At 40.3% G+C, this 27,455-nt stretch overlaps 1 protein-coding gene across 1 annotated transcript in view; it reads left to right on the plus strand.

Moving 5' to 3' along the window:
* The window catches only part of snx9b (sorting nexin 9b), a 122,047-nt gene that overhangs the window by 78,175 nt on the left and 16,417 nt on the right, over nucleotides 1-27,455 (plus strand). The window contains exon 13 of the mRNA XM_059986078.1: nucleotides 24,570-24,647. Coding sequence (XP_059842061.1) covers nucleotides 24,570-24,647 — 78 coding nt within the window. The remainder of the gene's footprint in view (nucleotides 1-24,569; nucleotides 24,648-27,455) is intronic.

Raw genomic sequence — 27,455 nt, forward strand, 5'->3', positions numbered from 1 at the left:
ATTATATACATATCCATTCTTTAAGATTTAATCGCTGTGGAGGATTTCTTACTCTTGTGGGGTAACACCTTACCTGACAAAGTGGGGTGGTCGCTCTGCTTGGCTGTGACACAATCTCAGGTTCCGGGTTTTCCTCTGTGGTTGCAGGAGTTGACTCTGGGACTGTAGGAAGTGTTCTAACTGCTCTGAACACAATAATTGTCTCTGCTCTCCTCAAATGATCAATGTGACATCTTCAGATGTAGGAGAATGGTCCAGTTCTGCCCTTAATTTTTTCAAGGACCCACTTTTGATCACCTCTAGTCCCTCACCAGGACTGCTTGACCAGGAGTGAAACATTGAACCTCCTTGTCTGAGGAGCCCTTAACCTGTGTCAGCTGTTAGATCTGCATTTGAGGTTGCATTTGAGGAGATTCAAGTGTGAGCACAAGTGACGGTCCAGGAACAGCATAGCAGGTGAGCTGTTACTTGTGGAGTGTGTTGCATTGCGATATGCAAAGAGGAAATTGGCAATCTTCTGATTCAGTGTTAGTATAGTGTGCTTTGCTGATATTGCTCGCAGTGCATTCTTTAGACCAAGCCGTTTGTACCTGGGTGGTACAGTGCAGATGTAATATGTCCTATTCCATTCATTTTCAAGAATGACGGAATTTGTTCCACAGCAAACTGTGGTCCATTGTTACTGGTGTTCTGGAACACCAGTCCTTGAAGAGAACTTGTAAATGTCACTCCACTCTTTAAGAAAGGAGGAAGGCAGCAGAAAGGAAATTATAGACCTATTAGCCTGACCTCAGTGGTTGGGAAGATGTTGGATTCAGTTGTTAAGGATGAGGTGATGGACAAGATAAGACAGCGTCAGCATGGTTAGTGACACAGGACAAGATAAGACAGAGTCAGCATGGTTTCTTTCAGAGAAAATCCTGCCTGATGAGCCTGTCAGAATTCTTTGAGGATATTACAAGTAGGATAGATAAAGGGGATGCAATGGATGTTGTGTATTTGGACTTTGACAAGGTGCCACACATGAGCCTGTTTACCAAGTTAAGAGCCCATGGTATACAGGAAAGTTACTAACTTGGTTAGAGCATTGCTGATTGATAGGAGAAGATGAGTGGGAATAAAAGGATCCTTTTCTGGTTGACTGCCAGTGATTAGTGGTGTTCCACAGAGGTCGGTGTTGGGACTACTTCTTTTCATGCTCCATATAAATGTTTTAGATAATGGAATAGATGGCTTTGTTGCCAAGTTTGCAGATGATATGAAGATTGGTGGTGGGGCAGGTAGTGTTAAGAAACCAGGTAGGATGCAGAAGGACTTAGATTAGGAGGATGGACAAGAAAGTGGCAAGTGAAATACAGCGTTGCAGCATGCATGGTCATGCACTTTAGTAGTAGAAACAAATGTGCGGACTATTTGCTAAATGGGGAGAAAATCCAGGTATCTGAGATGCAAATGGATTTAGGATTTCTTGTGCAGAACGCCCTGAAGGAAATCTTGCAAGTTGAGTTGGTGGTGAGGAAGGCAAATGCCCTGTTAGCATTCATTTCAAGAGGTCTCGGATACAAGAGCAAGATGTGATGCTGAGGATTTATAAGGCACTGGTGAGGCCTCACCTTGAGTATTATGAACTGTTTTGGGCCCCTCATCTTAGAAAAGATGTGCTGGTATTGGAGAGGGTCCAGAGGAGGTTCACAAGGATGATTCCAGGAATGAAAGAGTTATCATATGAGGAACGTTTGATGACTCTGGGTCTGTACTTGCTGAAATTCAGAAGGATGAGAGGGGAATCTCATTGAAACCTTTCGAATGTTGAAAGGCCTTGACAAAGTAGATGTGGAAAGGATGTTTCCCATGGTGGGAGAGTCTAGGACAAGAGGGCAGAGCCTCAGGATAGAGGGGCACACTTTCAAAACAGAGATGCAGAGAAATTTCTTTAGCTATAGGGTGGCAAATTTGTGGAATTTGTTGCCACTTGCAGCTGTGGAGGCCAGGTCATTGAGTGTATTTAAGGCAGAGATTGATAGATTCTTGACTGGATTTGGCGTCAAAGGTTGCGGGGAGAAGGCCGGGCGACTGGGGTTGAGGAAGAGCGAAAAAATGGATCAGCGATGATTGAATGGCAGAGCAAACTTGATGGGCCAGATGGCCTAACCCTGCTCCTATTTCTTATGAACCTAAGAGGCTTCTCTACATACCAATCATGTGTGAGGTTGTAATGGAGGCTATTGGGAACACTTCTGGCCATTTTGTAACTGCATCCACTACTATCAAGAAATTTGTGCCCATGGTCTGGCAAAATCCATGAGTCCTCTGCCAGTTCCATTCCTGGGGATAGAGAGGCACTGCTGTTGGCATCTTCTGGACATGTTGGTATCCCAAACAGTGCACAGCAAGCTACCTGATCTGCTGATCTATCCCAGCTGACCAGACAAACCTTCGAGCCAACACTTACATTTTAACCACTTCTAGATGACCAGCAGGTAGCTCCTCCAACACTTTAGCTCTCAACTTGGATGGTACAATAACTCTCAAACCTCACATAAGGCAACCCCCCTCAAGGGAAAGTTCCCAGCGCTGGTAAAAGTGAGTGAGCTGGGATTTCTCCAGCACATTTCAGCCACTTACGGTGGCCATTTAGGCCTGAGACAGTGTGGGGTCTTTCTGGTTTTCCTTTGGATCATCTCTGCTGTCGTATGAAGACGTCTAATTTGCATAATGGGAAATATTCAAGAAGAGTGTTGTCTTTTGTCAATTTTTCAGATATTTCCTTATCCATGGGTAAATGGGACAATCCATCAGCATTTCCATGTTTGGTTGTCCTCATGAATTCAGTCTTGTAACTGTGTCCTCCAAGAAACAGCCCATCTCTGTATTTGTGTTGCCACTGTTAGTGGAATATCCTTATGTGGGTTGAAAATGGACATGGTGGTTGATGATCAGTAATGAGAGTAAATTCTCTTCATACAAGTACTGGTTGAAATGTTTTACACCTTAAACCAGTCTCAAGGCCTCTCTGTCAATCTGTACAAAATTTTTCTCTGCAGTGGTAAGGGAATGTGATGCAAAGGCTCTGGGGCATTCACTTCCATCACTCATTACATGCGCCATGCCTGTACCTATTCCATAAGGCAAGGCGCCGTAGGCAATCTTCACTGGACGATGTGGATTGTTTTGTGTGAGTGTTTGAAGTCACCATTTCCTTTACCTTTTTGAAAGCCATCTCACTCTGCTTTGTCCATTGCCATTACTTCCCAAACTGTAGTAATGAGTTCAAGGAGTGAAGCACAGTGGCCTGGTTTGGCAGGATCCTCTTATAGTTGTTGACAAATCCCAAGAAGGACCACAACTGTCCTTTGGCTTGGGCCATCCAGCACCATTTGAATTTTCTCAGCAAAGTTGTATGATGCTTGTGCGCCAATGATGTGAACACTGTAAGTGATGCTTGATTTAAATAATTCACATGTTTAGCTTCATGCTCTTGAGCCCCTTAATCTTCTAATCTTTTGAACACTGTCTTCTGATTTTGGAGATGTTCCTTGTCATCCTCACCAGTAACAATGTCATCCATGTAGAGTGCTTAGACAGCCTTGCAGCACCTAGTCCATTGTTTTCTACCAGAGTGCATATGCAAATGCTACTCCAAAAGTAAAACAATTATAGCAGTAAAGCCCTTTGTGACCATTTATAGTGAGAAGCTCTTTGGACTCTTCCATTTCCATCTGTAGTTAGGCCTTAGCTATGTCCACTTTGCTCCAGACAAGTTTGCAAAGATATCCTTTGTCCTGGGCAGAGAGTATTAATCTACTTCAGTACTTGGTTGATAGTGACCTTAAGATCACCACAGATCCTGACAGACCCATTCTTCTTGGATACTGGGGCCACTGACATTGCCCATGGGTTCCATTCAACCTTGCAGATAATTCCTTCAGCCTCATGTGATCTAGCTCACTGGCTACTTTATCACAGATGATATAAGGAACCAAATGGGCTTTGGAAAATTGGGTGTGGTATTTTCATTTAATGCAATTTTATCCTTGATATGTTTTGAGGTTTTCAACACCAACCTTGAACACATCATCCAGTACCTTTCTCATTTCGCTTTCAGTTGACTCTTGCAGGGGATGTGACATGCAAATGGTGGATGGATCTCCAATCAATTGTAGTTGTCTCAGCCAACCATGGTCCCACAATGTGGCCCCCACCTGATTTTTACCACATACAAGCCAAATGCGGCTTGTTAGTTATTGTATTTCACTGTTACAAATGTCATTCCCACAGGAGTTATCTTTTCTCCAGTATAAGTTCTTAGTTGGATATATGCAGGCTTCAGTATCTTTGAAATACAGTTCAATATCTTTTTGTGGAATAACCAAAACAGCCGAGCCAATGTCCAATTCCATTTTAATTAATTTGCTGTTCATTTCTAGTGTAAGCCATATTGCTTGTCTATTGTTAGTTTTCTCATTGTTAATCTCAAGGCTAACCAATCTTGTACCACGCTCATCCTTAACAGATTTTTCAACAACATGCAGATCAATGTTCTTTTTGAAACTGCAATTTGACTTTTTATCTTTTTCTCTTCCCTGTGCAGTCCACTTATTTTAGTGTGCCCAACATGCATCTTTGTATATGTCCTACTTTGTTGCATCATCTGCAAGTTTTGCCTTTAAACCTACGTTGGTCTGTTGTGTGTTCGCTCCTGCCGCAACAATTTGTTCTGGCCAGTCCGGTTTCTGTTTAGCTGTGATTTTGTTCACACTCCTTTTTATTCCTGACTACAACCCTATTACATCTCTGGCTGCCATTTCTATTGATATAGTGATGTCAACTGCTCTTTTAAATATGAGTTGTGCTTCAGTTAGGAGCTGATTTTAAATGCTTTCTTATAAGATTCCACCAATGAAAGAATCTCTCTGTGTATTATTAAGCATTACTGAACTGCCAGTGCTCAGTTAATATCTTCAATTTTGCCATGTTCACTGAAATCTACTCTGCTTTTGAAACCGAATGCATTCTGCAAACAATAATAGCTTCTGTTCCGAATGTTCCTGCATTACTCTCAACGATATCAGCAAGGCTGATTTCATTTGGTTTGGTTAGAGCAGTCAAACTTCTAACTAAACAGTATGCCCTTCTACCAATTACACTCAGCAGACCTGGCACTTGTATCTCATCGGCTATTCTATTTGCTTCAAAATACTCAATTTGTCCAGTATACATGATCCATTTATCTGCTGTGAAATCAAACGCATCTATTTTTCTAATGTGGCCAGCCATTTCTGCTTTAAATTTTTTTTTATTATCATCAGATTAATGATTTTTATTTATTATCACTGTTTATGATCCTGTGAATATTGATACATATTGGTCGTGGTACATATTGGTACCAATGACATAGGTAGGAAAAGGGAAGAGGTCCTGAAAAAAGGCTGCTGGGAGTTGGGAAGGAAGTTGAGAAGCAGGACCGTAAAGTTAGTAATCTTGGGATTACTGCCTGTGCCACGCGACAGTGAGTACAGGAGTAGAATGAGGTGGAGGATAAATGTCTAGCTGAGGGATTGGGGCAGGGATTCAGATTTCTGGATCATTGGCACCTCTTTTGGGGCAGGTGTGACCTGTACAAAAAGGACAGGTTGCACTTGAATCTGAGAGGGACCAATATCCTGGCGGGGAGGTTTGCTAAGGCTACTGGGGAGAGTTTAAACTAGAATTGTCGGGGGATGGGAACCAAACTGAAGAGACTGGGGAAGAGGAGGTTGGCTCACAAATAGAGAAAGCTTGTAGACAGTGCGAGTGGGAGAATAGGCAGTTGATAGAGAAGGGACACGCTGAGACTGAAGGTTTGAGATGCGTCTGTTTTAATGCGAGGAGTGTTGTGAACAAAGTGGATGAGCTTAGAGTGTGAATCAGCACTTGGAGACAAAGTGACCATTACAGAGACTTGGATGGCTCAGGGACAGGAATGGTTACTCCAAGGGCTGGGTTTTTGATGTTTCAGAAAGGACAGGAAGGGAGGCAGAAGTGGTGGGGGTGTGTCACTGTTGATTAGCTATAGTGTCACGGCCGCAGAAAAGGTGGATACCATGGAGGGATTGTCCACGGAGTCTCTGTGGGTGGAGGTTAGGAACAGGAAGGGGTCAATAACTTTACTGGGTGTTTTTTTTATAGGCCGCCCAATAGTAACATTGATATCGAGTAGCAGTTAGGGAAACAAATCCTGGAAAGGTATAATAATAAGAGTCGTTAGAATTCTTTTTCTTTTTACTGGTCCATTAAGCCCATTAACATTAAAACTTAAAAAATTGAATAAATTAGTCATTATTTTTAATTATGTTTCTCCAAGCTATAATAATACCTAATCTTTCAACTTTTGTGGTAACTTGAGAAATCTTTTTAAAATTCTCCATGTTGCTATGTGTGTCCCCACCAATCATCCAGGCAAAAAGATAGAAGAAAAATAGAATATAAAGAAAAAAACAAAATACCCTCCTACTAATGTTGTGAAAAAAAACACAACATTACCCCCCTCTGTTGTACGGGTCATGGCAATCGCCATGATTAAACACGTGAATCCCCTAGTAACTGATCCAAAGCTCCCCAGCGCCCCCGCAACATAAAAAAGGATATACTTAAGAAGAAAAAAAAATATTATTCTCAATTAGTGTTTCTAAAATTTTGCTTTTCTCCTCTATATTATCCTTAAATGTCCATCACTTCTGTTCACTGTTTCTATCTTCATCTTTAATCCATTACGTTTGGAAGTCTCTATGTATAATTAGCCACTAGATGGAAGTTCTTGTGCGAACACCTCCGCTTCTTGATAATCGGAAAAAAATCTTCTTTTTCCCTCCTTCAAAAAAATTATCAATGTTGCTGGGTGACGCATCATAAATTTATAACCTTTTTCCCATAAGACTTTTTTCGCTGGGTTAAATTCCTTCTTTCTCTTCAAAAGGTTATAACTTATATCAGGATAAAAAAGAACTGGTTTCCCTGCTATCATCAATGGCCCGTTTCTATTTTTGGCTCTTTGGGCAGGAATGGTTTTTGGGACAGGAATGGTTACTCCAAGTGCTGGGTTTTTGATGTTTCAGAAAGGACAGGAAGGGAGGCAGAAGTGGTGGGGGTGTGGCACTGTTGATTAGCGATAGTGTCATGGCCGCAGACAAGGTGGATACCATGGAGGGATTGTCCACGGAGTCTCTGTGGGTGGAGGTTAGGAACAGGAAGGGGTCAATAACTTTACTGGGTGTTTTTTTTATAGGCCGCCCAATAGTAACAGTGATATCGAGTAGCAGTTAGGGAAACAAATCCTGGAAAGGTATAATAATAAGAGTCGTTGTGATGGGAAATTTTAATTTCCCAAATATCGATTGGCATCTCCCTAGAGCAAGGGGTTTAGATGTGGTGAGGTTTGTTACGTGTGTTCAGGAATGCTTCTTGACACAGTATGTAGATAAGCCTACAAGAGGAGAGGCTGTACTTGATTTGGTATTGGGAAATGAACCTGGTCAGGTGTCAGATGTCTCAGTGGGAGAGCATTTTGGAGATAGTGATCATAATTCTACCTCCTTTACCATAGCATTGGAGAGGGATAGGAACAGACAAGTTAGGAAAGCATTTAATTGGAGTAAGGGGAATTATGAGGCTATCAGGCAGGAAATTGGAAGCTTATTGGAAACAGATGTTCTCGGAAAAGTACGGAAGGCATGTGGCAAACGTTCAGGGGATACTTGTGTGGAGTTCTGCATAGCTACGTTCCAATGAGACAGGGATGTTATGGTAGGGTATAGGAACCGTGATGTACAAAGGCTGTAATCTAGTCAAGAAGAAAAGAAAAACTTAAAAAAGATTCAGAAAGCTAGGTAATGTTAGAGATCTAGAAGATTATAAGGCTAATAGGAAGGAGCTTAAGAAGGAAATTAGGAGAGCCAGAAGGGGCTATGAGAAGGCCTTAGCAGGCAGGATTAAGGAAAACCCCAAGCATTCTACTACAAGTATGTGAAGAGCAGGAGGATAAGACGTGAAAAAGTAGGACCTATCAAGTGTGACAGTGGGACAGTATGTGTGGAACTGGAGGAAATAGCAGAGATACTTATTGGAAATTTTACTTCAGTATTCACTATGGAAAAAGATCTTGGTGATTGTAATGATGGCTTGCAGCAGACTGAAAAGCTTGAGCATGTAGATATTAAGAAAAGAGGATGTGCTGGAGCTTTTGGAAAGCATCAAGTTGGATAAGTCACCAGAACTGGATGAGATGTACCCCACGCTACTGTGGGAGGCGAGGGAGGAGATTGCTAAGCCTCTGGCGATGATCCTTGCATCATCAATGGGGACGGGAGAGGTTCCAGAGGATTAGAGGGTTGCGGATGTTGTTCCTTTATTCAAGAAAGGGAGTAGAGGTAGCCCAGGAAATTATAGGCCAATGAGTCTTACCTCAGTGGTTGATACGTTGATGGAGAAGATCCTGAGAGGCAGGATTCATGAACATTTGGAGAGGTATAACATGATTAGGAATAGTCAGCATGGCTTTGTCAAGGGCAGGTCATGCATTACGAGCTTGACTGAATTTTTTAATGATGAGACATTGATGAAGGGAGAGCAGTGGATGTAGTGTGTATGGATTTCAGCAAAGCACTTGATAAGGTACCCCATACAAAGCTTATTGAGAAAGTAAGGAGGCATGGGATCCAAGGGGACATTGCTTTGTGGATCCAGAACTGGCTTGCTCACAGAAGGCAAAGAGTGGTTGTAGATGGGTCATTATTCTGCATGAAGGCTGGTGACCAGTGGTGTGCCTCAGGGATCTGTTCTGGGACCTTTACTCTTTGTGATTTTTATAAATGACCTGGATGAGGACCTGGAAGGATGGGTTATTAAGTTTGCTGATGACACAAAGGTTGGAGGTGTTGAGGATAATGTGGAGGGCTGTGAGAGTTTACAGCGGGACGTTGATAGGATGCAAAACTGGGCTGAGAAGTGGCAGATGGTATTCAACCCAGATAAGTGTGAAGTGTTCATTTTGGTAGATCAAATATGATGGCAGAATATAGTATTAATGGTAAGACTCTTGGCAATGTGGCGGATCGGAGGATCAGAGGGATCTTGGGGTCAGAGTCCATAAGACGTTCAAAGCAGCTGCACAGGTTGACCCTGTGGTTAAGAAGGCAAACAGTGTATTGGCCTTTATCAATCATAGAGTTGAATTTAGGAGCCAAGAGGTAATGTTGCAGCTATATAGGACCCTGGTCAGACCCCACTTGGAGTACTGTGCTCAGTTCTGGTCGCCTCACTATAGGAAGGATGTGGAAGCCATAGAAATGGTGCAGAGGAGATCTACAAGGACGTTGCCTGGATTGGGGAGCATGCCTTATGAGAATAGGTTGAGTGAACTCAGCCTTTTCTCCTTGGAGTGATGGGGGATGAGTGGTGACCTGATAGAGGTGTATAAGATGATGAGATGCATTGATCGTGTGGATAGTCAGAGGCTTTTTCCCAGGGCTGAAATAGTTGCCACAAGAAGAAACAGGTTTAAAGTGCTGGGGAGTAGGTACAGAGGAGATATCAGGGGTAAGTTTTTTAACACAAAGTGGTGAGTGCATGGAATGAGCTGCTGGCAACGGTGGCAGAGACAGATATATGCTAGGGTCTTTTAAGAGACTTTTGGATAGGTACATGGAGCTTAGAAAAATAGAGGGCTATAGGTAAGCCTAGTAATTTCTAAGGTAGGGACATGTTCGGCACAACTTTGTGGGTCGAAGGGCCTGTATTGTGCTGCAGGTTTTCTATGTTTCTATCTAATATTGTCTATTTTCTGCCTTCCTTTTTACTCAACCATCTTCCTCCTCCTAAAGGTGGGGGGGGGGGGGGCAGGAGGAAGTGTTGCGAATCTTTTTTTTTGTTTTTTTTAGACTCAAATGTCTCGCTGTACTTCAACAGGTCATCTTCGGTTCATTTTAAAACTTAGTTGTCACCACTGTTACATTTTGTAACTCCAGAACATAAAACTAATTGAAAGAAAAACACAGAAACAAGGAGATGTGTGTCTATTTTGTTTGCACTTTTAGTGAGGTGCTAGAAAACGATGGTGGCATTATGATGTTTGCCATTCGCGTACTTTTACAGACCGTATAACCAGTAATGAATTATTTAAACAAAATGAAGAACACTTAAATGATGGAGGCTTTTCCTTTATTGCTCATTGGTGTTTCCATAGCAGGCCATGATGTATCAAATCAGGATACTCTCCATGGTGCATCTATAAAAGTTTGTCAAAGTTTTATATGACATGCAAATCTACGCAAACTTCTAAGAAATTCGAGGCACTGCCATGCCTTCTTTGTAATGGCACTTATGTATGGTCCCGGAATAGGTTCTCTGAAATGATAACAGCAAGAAATTGCTGTTATTACGGGGTGGTTATGGGAAAAGAAACAAAAATAGGAGGACCAGAGATGGATTGGAGGGAGTGCAGATGGGGGAAGGGGGGGCACAGAAGATGAGGGTTACCTGAAATTGAAAAATCTGATGTTTTTACAATTGGGTTGTTAGACTATCCAAGTTGAATATGAGGTTTACTTCAAGTTTACATTGGGCCTCATCCTGGCCATACAGAAGGTCAAGGATGGACAGGTCTGTGTGGGAATAATGAAAGTTGAAAGAACATGGAATGTTGAGATGCGATGGTCTTGATTCACAGAGCAGAGGTGCTCTGCAAACCTGTTATCTAGTTTGCACTTTCTGTTGCAATGTGAAGGAAGTCACATTGGGATTACTGAATGCTGTAGTTGAGGTTGGAGGACATGCATGTCAGGTGTCAAGGAATCTGTGTGGAGTTAAGTGATAAAGTGGATTGTGCACAGGATCAGCCTGGACTGCAGTCTATTTGTAAGTGTGTGATGGCCATATAGTTAGAACAATTCAGTTAGAACAATAACTTGTCAATGATTGTCTAGTTTAAACTTTGCTTTGTTGAATATGATGGTCACATTTATATATCCTGAGCTATCTAATGCCACCTTTGTGGTTAAGAACGTTGAGAATTGTAATTCAACACTGCAATTTCTTCTGCATCTAAGGATGCCCAGCGACATTATATGTTATCACCTTCAGTTGCCCTTCTCCATTCTAATATTTAATAATTCATTATCCCAACAGTTACCTTTATTTTAATGGAGTCCCATTCTTCGGACAAAGACCATTGCACGATATACACTGCGCTTTGCATGCCTTCTGCTTCCTTCATTCCTTTTCCATTTTGGTCCTTTACAATTAGCCCCAACTGCCATGATGACTTTGGTGATGTTGTAGTGGTTGGGGTTCATCAACAATGATGACATAGCCTATAGAGAGGAGGTAGAAGAGCTTGAAGCCTGGTGCAAAGCAAATAACCTCTTCCTTAATGTCAACGAGACAAAGGAGATGCTTATTTACTTAAGGAGAACTTGCACCACCCACACCCCTCTTTACATCGGCTGCACAGCAGTGGAAATTGCAAGCAGTTGCAAACTCATGAGAGTTTGTGCACATCTCACACAACTCTCATGGTCTGAGAACACTTCTCACAGTCAAGAAAGCTCACCAATGCCACTACATTCTGAGGATACTAAAGGGCTGGACTATGCTAACCAATACTTACAACCTTCAATAGATGTACAGTAAAAAGCATCTTCAATGTTATGTCACTGCACGTACAGAACTGCACTGTGGCAGATAGGAAGGTTCTAAGATGGGTAGTGAAAACCGCCAAATGCATCATGGGCAGCAGCCTACCCGCCATCAAGGACGTGCATATACTGGGACATGCAAAAGTTTGGGCACCCCGGTCAAAATTTCTGTTACTGTGAATAGCTAAGCGAGTAACAGATCACCTGTTTTCCAAAAGGCATAAAGTTAAAGATGACACGTCTTTAATATTTTAAGCAAGATTACTTTTTTTATTTCCATCTTTTAGTTTCAAAATAACAAAAAAGGAAAAGGGCCTAAAGCAGGGGTCGGCAACCCGCGGCTCCGGAGCCGCATGCGTCTCTTTCATCTCTGTGCTGCGGCTCCCTGTGGCTTTGGAAAATAAATGATGAGTATTTAATTAAAATGTATTTTATGTTAGTTTGTTAGTTTTTGAAATGTAATTCTAAATTTGAAGATTATGGTGATCTTGTACAAACTAAATAAAACGTGTTTTTTGTCGCTATTAATATACGTCACCACTGCCAATACCTGACACCCGCCAGTGCGCGATTTCTTTAATTTTTCGATCCAAGGTAGGCTAACTATGGAGAATTCTAAAAAAAGAAAAGTGACTGAAGAAAACAGATGGTTTAATGATATGTGGGCAGATTCATTTGCTCACGTTTGATTCAGTTGAGAATAAGAGGTCAATTATTTAAAACAGAGTTGAGGAAAAACTTCTCCCAGAGAGTTGTGGAGGTGTGGAATGCACTGCCTTGGAAGACGGTGGAGGCCAATTCTCTGGATGCTTTCAAGAAGGAGCTAGATAGATATCTGATGGATAGGGGAATCAAGGGATATGGGGACAAGGCAGGGACTGGGTATTGATAGTGAATGATCGACCATGATCTCAGAATGGCGGTGCAGACTCGAGGGGCCGAATGGTCTACTTCTGCACCTATTGTCTAGTGTCTTTCACTGCTGACGAGACTGGTTTACCAGTATGCTTAATATGCAGTGAGAAACTAGCAAACAACAAAAAGTCAAATGTCACAAGACATTTCCAGAATAAACATGCAGCCTTTGCTCAAAAATATCCGGATGGAGATGAGAGAAAAAAAGTTGTTTCGGAACTGATGCGGAAGGTTGATCTGAGCAAAAGTCATTTCAAGAAGTGGATGAAGTCTGGAAAATCAACTACATATGCTAGTTTTGTTGCCGCTCAGGAAATAGTCAGGCACAGGAAGCCGTTTACAGATGGTGAATATATAAAAGAATCTTTCATTAAGATTTCAGAACATCTATTCACGGACTTTAAAAACAAGAGTGAAATTGTGCAGAAAATCAGGGACATGCCCCTCTCTGCAAAGACTGTAAAAGACAGAACCATAAAAGTGGCAGAAGACATCACAAGACAGCAAATTAAAGACATCAATTCAGCTGTGGCCTACTCGATTGCCTGTGTTGAGTCTAAAGACAAAGGTGATATTGAACAAATAGCGCTGTTCTGCCGGTATGTAAACTCTGCCAGGCCACAGGAAGAAATGATTGAGTTGATACCTCTAAAAGGCCAAACACGGGGGGGGGGGGGGGGGGGGAGGACATCTGTGAAACTGTCTTGAATTGTTTAAGAGCCAAAGGAATAAAGACCACCCACCTGGTGTCAGTAGCTACTGATGGGGCACCAAGTATGACAGGAGCACACAAGGGATTTGTGGCTTTACTGCAGAAGTCGCTGGACAGAAAACTGCTGACTTTTCACTGCATCTTGCACCAAGAGGCACTGTGCGCTCAAACATTTCCTCCGGAATGCACAGAAGTAACGGATGTTGTCATTCAGATTGTCAATAAAATAATGGCAAAAAGTTTAAATCACCGTCAATTCCGTTTGTTACTGGACGAGCTGGAAAGCGCATATTCTGATCTCCTGCTGCACAACAAAGTCCGGTGGCTGTCCAGAGGGGAGGTGCTGAAACGCTTTGTCGCGTGTCTCGAAGAAGTGAAAACTTTCCTGGGCAGCAAAGGGCTCACCTTTCCTGAGCTGGAACAGCCAGAGTGGCTGGAAAAGCTACACTTCATGGTAGACATGACAGCGCACCTGAACACGCTGAACACAGCTCTTCAGGGGAAAGGACTCACAGCCCTGCACATGTTGGAGGATGTTTTGGCATTCGAGTGCAAGTTGACAGTGCTTGCCAGAGATTTACAGAAAGGCACATTGTCTCACTTCCCCAATTTGAGAGAGTTCAAACAAGCTCATGACATGATAAATTCGGAATATTTACAGTCTGCAATCATTGCAATGCAAACATCGTTTGGGAAACGCTTCTGTGAGATCAGAGAGGAAAAAAAACACATCATCCTTCCCGGTCACTCCCCTAAGCATCGATCCATCCTTACTGAATACGACTGCATTGGCAGGTGTGAGTCAACCTGATCTTGAGATGGAACTGGCCGACATAGCCAACAAAGACATATGGGTGTCCAGGTTTAGACGCTTGACAGCAGACCTTGAACATGTTGCCCGTCAGAAGGCCGTTCTTGCTCAGAATCACAAATAGAGTGATATTGAAAACCTCCCTAAACCGGACAAACTTGTGTTCGAAACATGGAATGCTATCCCTGACATTTATGTAAACATTAAAAACTATGCGCTTGGAATCCTGTCGATCTTTGGATCCACATAAGTATGTGATCAGGTGTTCTCCAACATGAACTTTATTAAAAACAAACATCGCGCACGCCTCACAGATGACAGCTTGCGATCCTGTGAAAAGATGAAGGTGACGTCATACAGCCCTGATGTGCAGACGCTGTGCGCTGAGGTCCAGGAGCAGAAATCCCATTAACCAAGTATGATAAATATTTAAATTGCCTATTATTTTACGTATATTCATATTTTTTCATTGTTCAGTGAAATAGTCCTTTTATTTTTCAGGTTGACAGCTGGCTGACATTTTTGGTTTGCTGCTGGCGGACAATTTAAGTTCGGCGTTTTTCATAAATACAAGAAGGACTCAAATAGACATTGAGTATTTTACTTAAAAGTAAACTTCAACCCAAAGTCTTTTTTTCGGAGTTCAAAATGTTTTTGTTGAGTGCAGAAATGTAATTTCGTTTTCTCTGCAGGAGTTCATCGATTTCATAAATGCAACACATTATAGTTTGTTTATACATAGCATAAAGGCAAAAAAAACGTTGTATGCAGTGTTATTTCATTTTAAATGTCAAACGGGTTTTGTGGCTCCCAGTGTTTTCTTTTCTGTGGGAAACGGGTCCAAATGGCTCTTTCAGTGGTAAAGGTTGCCGACCCCTGGCCTAAAGCAAAAGCTTGGGCACCCTGCACGGTCAGTACTTAGTTACACCCCCTTTGACATGTATCACAGCTTGTAAATGCTTTCTGTGGCCAGCTAAGAGCCTTTCAATTCTTGTTTGGGGGATTTTCACCCATTCTTCCTTGCAAAAGGCTTCTAGTTCTGTGAGATTTTTGGGCCGTCTTGAAGCACTGCCCTTTTGAGGTCTATCCACAGATTTTTTATTTTTTTTGTTGTTTTTTTAATGCATTTTCTACAACACTGCAGATAAAAAAAAAACCTCAAACCAAAATGAAGAAAATTAATACAGTGCAAAAATAAACATACAATAATAATATAATACAAAAAAGATAATTGAGAAAGCACCCAAATTGAAGTCATGTAAAGTTAGTATCCTCCCCAAGCCCCACAACAAAAAAAAGTCCAGACCAACCACAACACAATATAGAGAATATAAATCAGGACATTCAAACCCCCAAAACTGTAAATACACTTAAAAACAGAAGATAATAATGCCTACTACCAAAAAAAAAAGAGCTGAAAGCAAAGGACTGAAAAAAAAACCTTAATTAAGAGGAAAGTTATGAAAGTACTCAATAAAAGGTCCCCAGACCTTATGGAACGTTATATCCGAATTAAGAACTGAATAATGAATTTTTTCAAGGTCTAAGCAGGACATAATATCATTAAGCCATTGAGCATGCGTGGGCGGGGCAACATCTCTCCATCTAAGGAGGATTAAACGTCTAGCCAGGAGAGAAGCAAAAGATAATATTCGACATTTAGTCAAACTCAAACGTAAATCTGTCTCACCCAAAAAACCAAACAAAGCAATTAAAGGGTTAGGTTCTAAGTGGTGATTCAGAATATAGGATAAAGTTATGAAGACATCTTTCCAAAATTTCTCTAAGCTAGGACAGGACCAGTATGTCACAGATTTTTGATAATGTTTAGGTCGGGGGACTGTGAGGGCCATGGCAAAATCTTCAACAAAGTTTTCTTGGTCTTCCAGACCTCAACTTGACCTCCACCATTCCTGTTAACTGCCATTTCTTAATTACATTACAAACTGAAGAAATGGCTGTTTGAAAACACTTCGCTATCTTCTTGTAGCCTTCTCCTGTTCTGTGGGTATCATTTATTTTAACTTTCAGAGTGCTAGGCAGCTGCTTAGAGGAGCCTATGGCTGCTGATTGTTGGGACAAGGTTTGAAGAGTCAGGGTATTTATAAAGTTTTGAAATTTGCATCTCCTGGCCTTTCCTAATGATGACTGTGAACAAGTCATAACCCTAACAAGCTAATTAAGGTTTGAGACCTTGGTAAAAGTTATCTGAGAGCTCAAATCTCTTGGGGTGCGGAAACTTTTGCATGGTGCTCCTTTCATTTTTTTCACTCTAAAATTGTACAAAACAAAAATAATACACTAATCTTTCTTAAAATGTTGAAAAGAATGTGTCATCTTTAACTTTATGACTTTTGGAGATCAGTTCAACTTCTAGTCACTCAACTATTCACAGTAACAGAAATTTTGACCAGATGTGCCCAAACTTTTGCATGCCTGTGTGTGTGTGCGTGCATGTGTGTCAAACAAAGGGCAGCAAAATCATGGAGAATCTCATCCACCCTGCTCATGAACTCTGTCCCACTCCCATCAAGGAGGAAGCTATGCCAGGACTACCAGATTCAAACATTTTCCCAAGCTGTACAGATGCTCCTATGCCTAGTGTCACTTTACGTACATAAATCAATCTATGTATATAAGCAATCTTGTGCATAGTGGATTCTGGTTAATTGGGACACATCAAGACCAATACATTTTGGCCCAATTAAGTGGCTGCCCAAGTTAAACAAATTTTCATGGAAATAGTTGTAAAGGTATTAAAAAAAAAGACAAACTACCATTTAACTGAATAATAAATTATGATATGAATTCCTAACAGTTATCGACAGAGGAATTAATTGACTATGCTGACATGTTCTTTTGATTGACTATAAATTAACAAATTCAGTGCAGACACCTAGTGCAGATAATGGATTGCCTTCAAACAGTGCTTTCAGTGACTTCATCTTACAAATGTTCATCTTAGTTGTAACATTCAAGATGATTGTTGATCCCTTCAAATTCTTTGTAGTTCCTCACTTGTTAAAGAAGTGAAACCAGTTCATTTTTACACCTAGCTGTTTCTGGCATCTCCAAGCCTGAATGCTTGAAACCGTAGTGAACAAAACAGTTCTGAATTGTGTTCCTGCTTATTTCTCGCCAACTATCAGCGACAAAAATCACTGATTTTTGAACACAAACATGCAAGTGACTTTTTTTTAAAAAACACTGTTCACTCTAAGCATGGTGTAGTGACTAATGGCCACATGGCATGCATGTGGCTGAAGCTAGTTAGAAAATGTTTGGCTACCGTCTTCTGTCCCAATTAAACAGCATAGTGCCCCAAGTAAATGAAGGGAATCTTGGCTGTTCCGTCGATTTGCTTTTGTTCTTGAAGAGTTGTCCCAAATAAGCAGCTGCCCCAAATGACCGATGGCCCAATTAACTGGAATCCACTATTTATATTTATTGTGATTTTTTTTTAAATTCTGTTCTTCATCTTAGGGTTTTTTGTGGGCTGCATTGGATTGGCAAATCAATTATTTAATTCTCCTTTACACTTGTGTACTGGAAATTAAACAATCATGAACTCATATTAGATTAGATTTTTACATTTCTGGCCATTGACTTTCTTTTTCAGTTATCCATTGTATGTATATTTTGCTTAATTTTCTCTCATATTATCAAACATTAATATCTGATACTCCCTCATTTCTTGTCATTTCCATCAATTGTTAAGAAAATGTACATAGGCTATGGTAGAATAATCTCCTCTTTAAAGGCTACCTGTTATTCATGCCCATCTGTCTGATTTGAAAAGAAAATTTCATGGCACTTCATTTTGAGAGAGAAATGGGAAAGAAAGGAATAAACATTGATTTGGAAAGGAAAGAAAAGTTGGAGGAAAGGATGAATTTTGAATGTTTAGGAGTGGAGAAGGAAATATTTAGTTCCCTTTTGTGTGTGCACCATTCTGTTAGTTCATGACTAGTCTCTATCTCAACTCCCTTACTTCATGTTGTCTGGTATAATTAGCTAATTAAAATCTTTCTATTCCAGTCCTGAAAATTTAAAATGATACAATATATGCAACCTTTTTGAGGTGTGGACTGTCTGTGTGAGAAAATGAACAGGCTGCAGAGACTGAATAAAGGTTTATTCAAATTAGTGAAGTGTTTGGGAGAAAGATGCAGGTTAGATATTTCCACTTGTGCAGAAATTTTAAAAAGTAGGGTCACAAAATAATGTTGTTATTAATTAATCCATCAAGGAATTCAGGAGAAACTTTCTAGCCAAAAATTATTAGAATACAGAGCCTAGTACCTAAAGTGAATGACTTGGCAATGTATCAGAAGTGAGGCAAGTTATGAAGGAGAAAGGAATAAAGGAATATAATAATAACGTTGATTAGAAGCAGCCTGAACAGCATCAGTAACCTGTCAGTTTAAATGGTCTTTTGCTTTCATGTAATATTTATGGAATCTGAGGTGCCATTTTAGTGAATGACCTTGGAGAAAACTACACAATATATCATTTTGTATTTGTGGTGCCCAAACTAAATGCTGTTTATCAAAGATTGGAGGGCCTGAGAAATTTAAAGTCAGAATTTCAAACAGTAATGGCCTTTTATTTGTAAGTTGTACGAGGAGTTGAATTGACTTTATTTCATACATCCTTCACATGTATGTGTAAAAAATTTTATGTTGCATCTCCATCTAAATGTGCAATTTATAGTAACTTGTAATAAATAGTATGTACAACAGGGCAGTCAATATAACATAGAAATACAAGTGCATCAATGTGAATTAATCAAACTGATTAAATTTCTCAGGCCCTCAGGCACCACTCTCTGCAGAGTCGTGCAATTGAGTTAAGTAGAGTTCCCATACCAGGCAGTGATGTAGCCAGTCAGGATGCTCTCAGTTGTGCACCTGTAGAAAGTCCTTGGGATTTGGGGACTCATGCCAAACTTCTTCAACCATCTGAGGTGAAAAAGGCTGTGCTGTGCTTTTTCACCACATAGCCGGTATGTACAGACTACATGAGTTCCTCAGTGATATGTATGCCGAGGGACTTAAAGCTGTTCACCCCTCAACCCCAGATCCACTAATGACTATAGGAGTTAGCCTGTCTCTGTTCCTCCTGTAGTCCGCAACCAGCTCCTTTGGTTTTGTGACGTTGAGGGAGAGGTTGTTTTCTTGACACCACTGTGGCAGGGTGATGCCTTCTTCTCAGTAGGCTGTCTTGTTATTATTTGAGATAAGACCAATCAATATAGTATCATCAGAAAATTTTGCAGATGGGAGCTGTGGGTGGCGACATAGTCATGGGTATACAGAGAGTAAAGGAGGGGGCTTAGGACACAGCTTTGAGGGGCACCCATTTTGAGGGTTTCAGGGTAGAGGTGAGGAAGCCCACCTGCCAGAGATCTGACAAGAAGTCCAGGATCCAGTTGTTCAAGGCAGTGTGAAGGCCAAGGTCTCTCAGCTTCTTGTCAAGCCTGGAGGAAATTATTGTGTTGAATGCTGAACTGTAGTCCAAGAACAGCATTCTCACAAAGCATCCTGCTTCTCCAGCTGTGTAAGGACGGTGTGTAGAGCTGTGGCCATTGAGTCATCAGTCGATCCATTATGTCAGTAGGCGAATTGTAGGGTGTCCACTGTGGGTGGGGGGCATGCTGCAGATGTAGTACTTCATCAGCATTTGCTTATTATTGAGGTGAGTGCAACAAGATGCCAGTTGTTCAGACATGTTACCTTGGTCTTAGGGGCTTAGTTCTTGGGGCTCCTCAGGTTTTCTCATCCACCAGAAGACCATAAGATATAAGAGTGGAAGCAGGCCATTCAGCCCCTCGAGTCTGCTCCACCATTTTATCATAGGCTGATCCAATTCTTCCAGTCATCCCACTCCCCTGCCTTCTCCCCATACCCTTTGATGCTCTAGCTAATCAAGAACCTATCTACCTCCACAGATTTACTACCCCCCTGACTTAAGTAATTTCTTTGCATCTCTGTTCTAAATGGATGTCCTTCAATTCTGAAGTCATACCCTCTTGTCTTAGACTCCCCCACCATGGAAATAACTTTGCCATATCTAATCTGTTCAGGCCTTTTAACATTCGGAATGTCTCTGTGAGATGCCCTGTCATTCTCCTGAACTCCAGGGAATACAGCCCAAGAGCTGCCAGACGTTCCTCCATATGGTAACCTTTCCATTCCTGGAATCATTCTCTTGAATCTTCTCTGAACTCTCTCCAATGTCAGTATATCCTTTCTAAAATAAGGAGCCCAAAACTGCACACAATACTCCCAAGTGTGCTCTCACAAGTGCTTTAAAAGTCTCAACATCATATCCCTGCTCTTATATTCTGTACTTATAGAAATGAATGCCTTCACCTTCTGCACCACTGACTCAGTCTGGAGGTTGTCCTTTAGGGTACTTTGCACAAGGACTCCCAAATCCCTTTGTATCTCTGCATTTTGAATTCTCTCACCAACTAAATAATAGTATGCCCATTTATTTCTTCCACCAAAGTGCATCACCATACACTTTCCAATATTGTAATTCATTTGCCACTTCTTTGCCCATTCCCCAAAACTATCTAAGTCTCTCTGCAGGCTTTCTGTTTCTTCAACACCAGCTGCACTTCCACCTATTTTTGTATCATTGACATATTTAGCCACAAATCCATTAATCCAATAGTCCAGATCATTGACATACATTGATCCCTGTGGAACTCTACTGGTAACCGGCAGCCAGCCAGAATAGGATCCATTTATTCCCACTCTGTTTTCTGCCAACCAGCCAATGCTCCACCCATGCTAGTAACTCCCCTGTAATTCCATGGGCTCTGATCTTGCTAAGCAGTCTCACGTGCAGCACCTTGTCAAAGACCTTCTGAAAATCCAAGTACACCACATCTACTGCATCTCCTTTGTCTGCCCTGCTTGTAATTTCCTCAAAAAATTGCAGCAGGTTAGTCGGGCAGGATTTTCCTTTCAGAAACCATGCTGGCTTTGGCCTATCTTGTCATGTGCCTCCAGGATACTCTGTAATCTCATCCCTAACAATCGATTCTAATAACTTCCCAACCACTATTGTCAGGCTAACATGTCTATAATTTCCTTTTTGCTGCCTTCCACCCTTCTTAAATAGCAGAGTAACATTTGCAATTTGCCAGAATCTATTGATTCTTGAAAGATCATTGTTAATGTCTCCAGTCTCTCCAGCTACTTCCTTCAGAAACCGAGGGTGTATTCCATCGGATCCAGGAGATTTATCCACCCTCAGACCGTTAAGCTTCCTGAGTACCTTCTCAGTTGTAATTTTCACTGCACATATTTCACTTCACTGACTTACTTGAACGTCAGGTATACTGTAGATGTCTTTCACTGATAAGACTGATGCAAATTACGCATTCAGTTCCTCTGCCATCTCTGCGTCTCTCATTACAATATCTCCAGCGTCATTTTGTATTACAATCAACTCTGTTTTACTTTTTATATACTTAAAAAAGCTTTTAGTATCTTGTTTGATATGAAAGGAAACTTCCTTTCATAATTCATCTTTTCCTTCCTAATGACCTTCTTATTTTCCTTCTGCAAGTTTTTAAAAGCAGCCCAGTCCTCTTTCTTCCCACTAGCTTTGGCTTCCTTGTATGCCCTCTCATTTGCTTTTACTTTGGCTGTGACTTGTCAGCCACGATAGTGTCCTTCCTTCCAAAAATTTCTTCTAATTTGGAATATATCTATCTTGCATTTCCCTCATTTTTCTCAGAAACTCCACCATTGATAATTACTTTCAGATACCCATGATAGCAATTAATTTGTAATATGGAGACTGATCTCTTTTGTCCTCTTGGTTGTTTAACCTTCAGTCAGATGTCTCACATGTTTAGGAAGGGACGGTGGGGAACTAAAAGAACCCAAGCAATGCATTCAGCTCACTGCAGAATTAATCTCACATTCTATTTGTCTGTCCCAAATGCTCCAGTGTTTCTTGCATTATTTGCTTATATTGTGAATAGATGATTTATCTGTTTGCAATGCTGATAGGTGTGTGATTTTTATTTATGGCAGCAAAATAGAATTTAATCCTAAATCAGTGATAAAACTTGTCCTTGTTTTCTGCTCACATTGTGCTGACATAATGCTCATCATTAACAGTTTTTAATCTAAGAGCGGACAAATTCATCACAGCTTTAAATACTTGTGCTTTACTGTTTGCTGATTTTCAAAGCAAGAGATTTTGAAAACTGGGCTGAGAGTTGTCAGCTGCGAATAATACATTTTGGTTCTACTCTCAAATTTTTCCTTTTGCTCCAAAATCAATGCCCTAAAATTGAATAATAAATAACATAATCAAAAGATTTTTGGACACAGTAGGTATCTGTGTTCTATGAAACATTCAGAATGTAACAACTGGAGTTCAAAGTAAATTTTATTAACGGAGTACATGCATGTCACCCATACAACCCTGAGATTCTTTTTCTACAGGCATACTTAGCAAATCTGTAAAACAGTAACTGTAAACTGTAACAAGTAACTTGTTATGCGATAGACTTGATTGGATTGAAAAGTTGATGGTCTGGTACTTTACATTCTATTACACATTCTAAATGTGTAAATCAGCCAACTGAAAACATTGTGATGTTATCTTCCTAGAATGAAGCATGCTAAGGCTACGTCCACACTAGACGGGATAATTTTGAAAATGCCGGATTCATGTAAAAACGATAGGCGTCCACACTATGGGTTTTAAAAAATATCTATCCACATTGAAACGGAGAGTTCGGCGAATCTCCTCCTCCTGCGCATGCGCAGGACCCATCTACCAAAAACTAGCAACATGTTTGGTGTTGAATCTTGCCATAAAAGTGCAAGTTTGTGTAGTTACAGACTAGAAAAACTTAAAACGATGGACAGCTGTTGGCTTTTGTGCAGGAGAACTTAAAAGTAAAAAAAAATAAATACTGGAGCTTATGGAGGCAACCAACAGGGAGTTCTCAGACAGATTGACCCGGCTGACGACGAACATGGAAAAACTGACTAACTCTGTTGCATTAATAAAGACCCTTGTTAAATGTATAAAAACATGTCTGCATCAGTGTTATCTTGTATTTCCACACAATTTTACATTAGGCTGTTACACATCTATTATCAGAGAAGTACTTGCATAAATAGGTAAACCACCTTCATACGAGCAAGGACAGAAAACAGGGCAAAGTGAGTACAGTATACTTTTTTATTCAGTAAGTTATGGGTCAAAGTATTTAGTGAGTACATTTCTAACTTTTCCGGTGTCAGTTTCATTGCCGTCTGTTCTGAAATTGTTAGGTTGCGTTCAAGAAAACAATGAAATGGCGCGCTGCCGTCTGACAGCATTTTCAGATTTCTCCGGTTACCCCGTCCACACTGATCCAGACGATCCGGCGTTTTCAAAATTACACACTTTTTTCAAAAATAGAAGCTAGGCAGAGATTTAAAGTCCTCAAAATCACACAGACTAGAAACTTTCTTCAGGGTTTTTAATGAGAACTTGCTTGTAAAAAGCTTTGCTGTTTTAAGGGCAAATAAAGAGAGGATAGAGATGGTTATCTTTCCACCTTGTGTGCTTCAAGTCGAAATTCAAATTATCCCGCGCAGGAAATTGTATTTTAAAGAAAGCTTACATACAGGAGGTGATGTTCATACAAAACATACTGTATACAAATGAACTACGCTTCTAGAGACCAGAATACTAACTGAAAGAAGAAGCTCTTAAAATGATACAGAAGTGAAACCTAAAAGTCTGAAATAAGTTACTAGGAATAAATTATAATAACTTGTATCATAGTCTTATTTTGTAGTATGTAAAAATTTACCTCAGTTTTGAAGTTTTCTCATTCCATTTACCATTATTTAAAAGTATTTGAAAAAATAAATAATAAGCACTATTTTAATGTGTTTATCATTTTATTGTTCTATTAATAGCACATCACAGGGTGGCACCATATAGTGTGTTGATGAGTACTGCTGCCTCACAATTCTGGGGATTGTTTTCAATCTTGGCTGCTTAATTCAAAGCCACTTCTGTTTCTTCTGGCTGCTTCAGTTTTTAAAAAAAATCATTTTCTAAGACATGCTGTGTTTGGTCATTTAATTATTTGTGCAACTTGTCCCTAGTATTGATGGGTGGAAGGAGAATTGGGAATTGATGGGTATATGAGAGAAAACACTGGATATGGGAAATGTTCTGAGAGCCAGCAAAGATGAGGTGAGCTGAATGGTCATTTCCTCTGTGGATATGAAATAGCTGAAAAAAAAGTGTACAAGGTAAAGTTTATAAATTACAGTCAGAAAGGCAGGGGCAGTATAATAGAACAACTTTATTAAAAGTCAACTGCTTTACCTATGTTCCTAAGCAACTGCAGATACTGTATGTGCAATTTGTGTTGATTTCAACACTGAAGATAATTTAAGCTATATTCTATGTTCTCTTAAAGCACTGCCTAAGGAGTATCAGAAGATAGGAAAAGCTCTGCAAAATCTTTCACAGGTCTTCACGACCAGTGGTTTTGAAGGTACTATATTGTAATAAATGTTACAACTGTTTTGCATATACATTTGATTAGCTGTTAAATTAGATTTTTGCCTTAATTTCTTATGAATGTACTCCTCCTACATTTTCTATATTCCTTTCAGCCCTCCTGTTTTCACTTATCTTGTTTTACTATATGCCTCTTTTTTTCTCCCTTTATCCAGCTCGATACCCCTTTTTTTAGGTTTACTTGGAATAACTGTCCTTCTCTTTCACCCATCAGTGAACTCATTGGCCCTGGACACTTACATTCCACTTTAGAATGGCTCCCACTTGTCAACTGTTGGATCATAGGGGTCTCCCTACCATCCAACAGGACACTTACCAGGAGAGCTGCATATGCAGGGCCCTTAGTATTATTAAGGATCCCACCCATCCATCCAGCATTCTCTTTGACTTTCTACCATCAGGCAGGAAATGATAATGCATGAAAACAAAAATGGTCAGGATGAGAAACAATTTCTTCCCCAGGCCATTAGACCTATTCGAAGTGTCATTGGTTAATCTGTTCTGTACCTTACATAACTTAATATTGTTGCACTTTAGTTTGTTATTTATGTGTGATTCATCTGTAGATGTTATGCTTACCTTCATAAGTTGTCATGTGTTGTGTGTACTACTGTCCTTTACACTCTGATATGAAGAAACATTGTCACATTTCTATATGGTTACATATTATATACATGTAGGTCATTTAATGACAATAAACTTCACTTGACTTATTTAAATCAACTAAAAATTATTTAATATGAAGTTTAACTATTGACTTATAAAAATTATTGAAATACAAAGAGATCATTTTTGTCCCATAGCTATAGGGATCTTTGGTAAACCTTTTATCATCCACCTGAACCCCACTGTAGCCTTGTTAGGTTCATGCAAATTAATGCAGCATAAGACCTAATTAGGCCATTCAGTCCATCGAGCCTGCTCTGTCTTTCCATTATGACTGATTTATTATCCTCTCAACCCCATTTTCTTGTCTTTTCCCTGTAACCTTTGACACAAAAAAGTATCAGCCTCCACTTAAATATACCCAATGACTTGACCTCCACAGCCATCTGTGGCAATGAATTCCACAGTTTTACTACCTTCTGGCTAAAGAAATTCCCCCTTATTTTTCTTCTAAACATACAGTGCCTACAAAAAGTATTCACTCCCCTTGGAAGTTTTCATGTTTTATTGTTTTACAACATTGAAAACAAAAAAAAAATTGTCAATTTAATTTAGGTTTTTTTGACTCTGCTCAACAAAAAACACTTTGTTGTGTCGAAGTGAAAACAGATCTCTACAAAGTGATCTCAATTAATCACAAATATAAAACACAAAATAGTTGATTGCATAAGTATTCACCACCTTTAATATGACACACCAAATCATCACTGGTGCAGCCAATTGGTTTTAGAAGTCACATAATTAGTTAAATTGAGATCACCGTGTGCAGTTTCAATTGATTAGTAAAAATACATTTGTATCTGGAAGGTCCAACTGCTAGTGAGTCAGTATCCTGGCAAAAACTACACCATGAAGACAAAAGAATACTCCAAGCAACTCCATGAAAAGGTTATTGAACAGGACAAGTTAGGAGATGGATACAAGAAAATTTCCATGTCACTAAATATCCCTTGGAGTACAGTTTAGTCAATCATCAATATAGGGAAAGAATATGGCACAGCTGTAAATCTGCCAAGAGCAGGCCGTCCTCATGAATGACCATGCAAGACAGGAACTAGTGAGTGAGGCCACCAAAAGATCTAGGACAACTCTAGAGGAGTTACAGGCTTCAGTGGCTGAGATGGGAGAGACTGCATCTACATCAGCTGTTGGCTGGGTGCTTCAGCAGTCGCAGCTTTACGGAGTGGCAAAGAGAAAGCCACTGTTGAAAAAAATTCTTGAAATCTTGGCTAGAGTTTGCCAGAAGGCACGTGAGAAACTCTTGAAGTCAGCTGGAAGAAGGTTTTATGGTCTGATGAAACCAAATTGAGCTTTTTGGCCATCAAACCAAGCGCTATGTTTGGCTTAAGCTATTCAGAACACATCATCAAAAGCGCACCATCCCTGTCGTGAAGCATGGCAGTGGCTGTATCATGCTGTGGGGATGCTTCACTGCAGCAAGCTTGGGAAGGCTTGTGAAGGTAGAGGGTAAAATGAATGGAGCAAAATACAGGGAATGTTGGAGGAAAACCTGTTGCAGTCTACAAGAGAAATGTAACTTGGGAGAAGATTTGTTTTCCAGCAGGACAGTGACCCTAAGCTGAAAACCAAAGCTACACAGGAATGGCTTAAAAACAACAAAGTTAATCTCCTGGAGTGGTCAAGTCAGACCGCAATCCAACTGAGAATTTGTGGCTGGACTTGAAATGGGCTGTTCACTCGTGATCTCCATGCAATTTGACAGAGCTTGAGCAGTTTTGTAAAGAAGAATGGGGAAAAATTGCAGTGTCCAGATATGCAAAGCTGATAGAGACCTATCCACACAGACTCAAGGCTGTAATTGCTGCCAAAGGTGCATCTAATAAATACTGACTTCAAGGGGGTGAGTAACTATGCAGTCAATTATTGTGTTTAACAATTGTAATACATTTAGACCAATTTGTGGAAATTAGTTTTCACCTTGACACAAGAGTCTTTCTATTGATTAGTGTCAAAAAAGCCAAATTAAATCCACTGTGATTCAGTTTTGTAAAACAATAAAGCATGAAAACTTCCAAAGGGGTGAGTTTTTTTTATCAGCAGTGTATGTCCCTTTGTTCTGAGACCGTGCCCTCTGGTTCTAGCTTATAGGAAACAT

Source organism: Hypanus sabinus, chromosome 12 (assembly GCF_030144855.1).
Source record: "Hypanus sabinus isolate sHypSab1 chromosome 12, sHypSab1.hap1, whole genome shotgun sequence".
Classification (NCBI taxonomy): domain Eukaryota; kingdom Metazoa; phylum Chordata; class Chondrichthyes; order Myliobatiformes; family Dasyatidae; genus Hypanus; species Hypanus sabinus.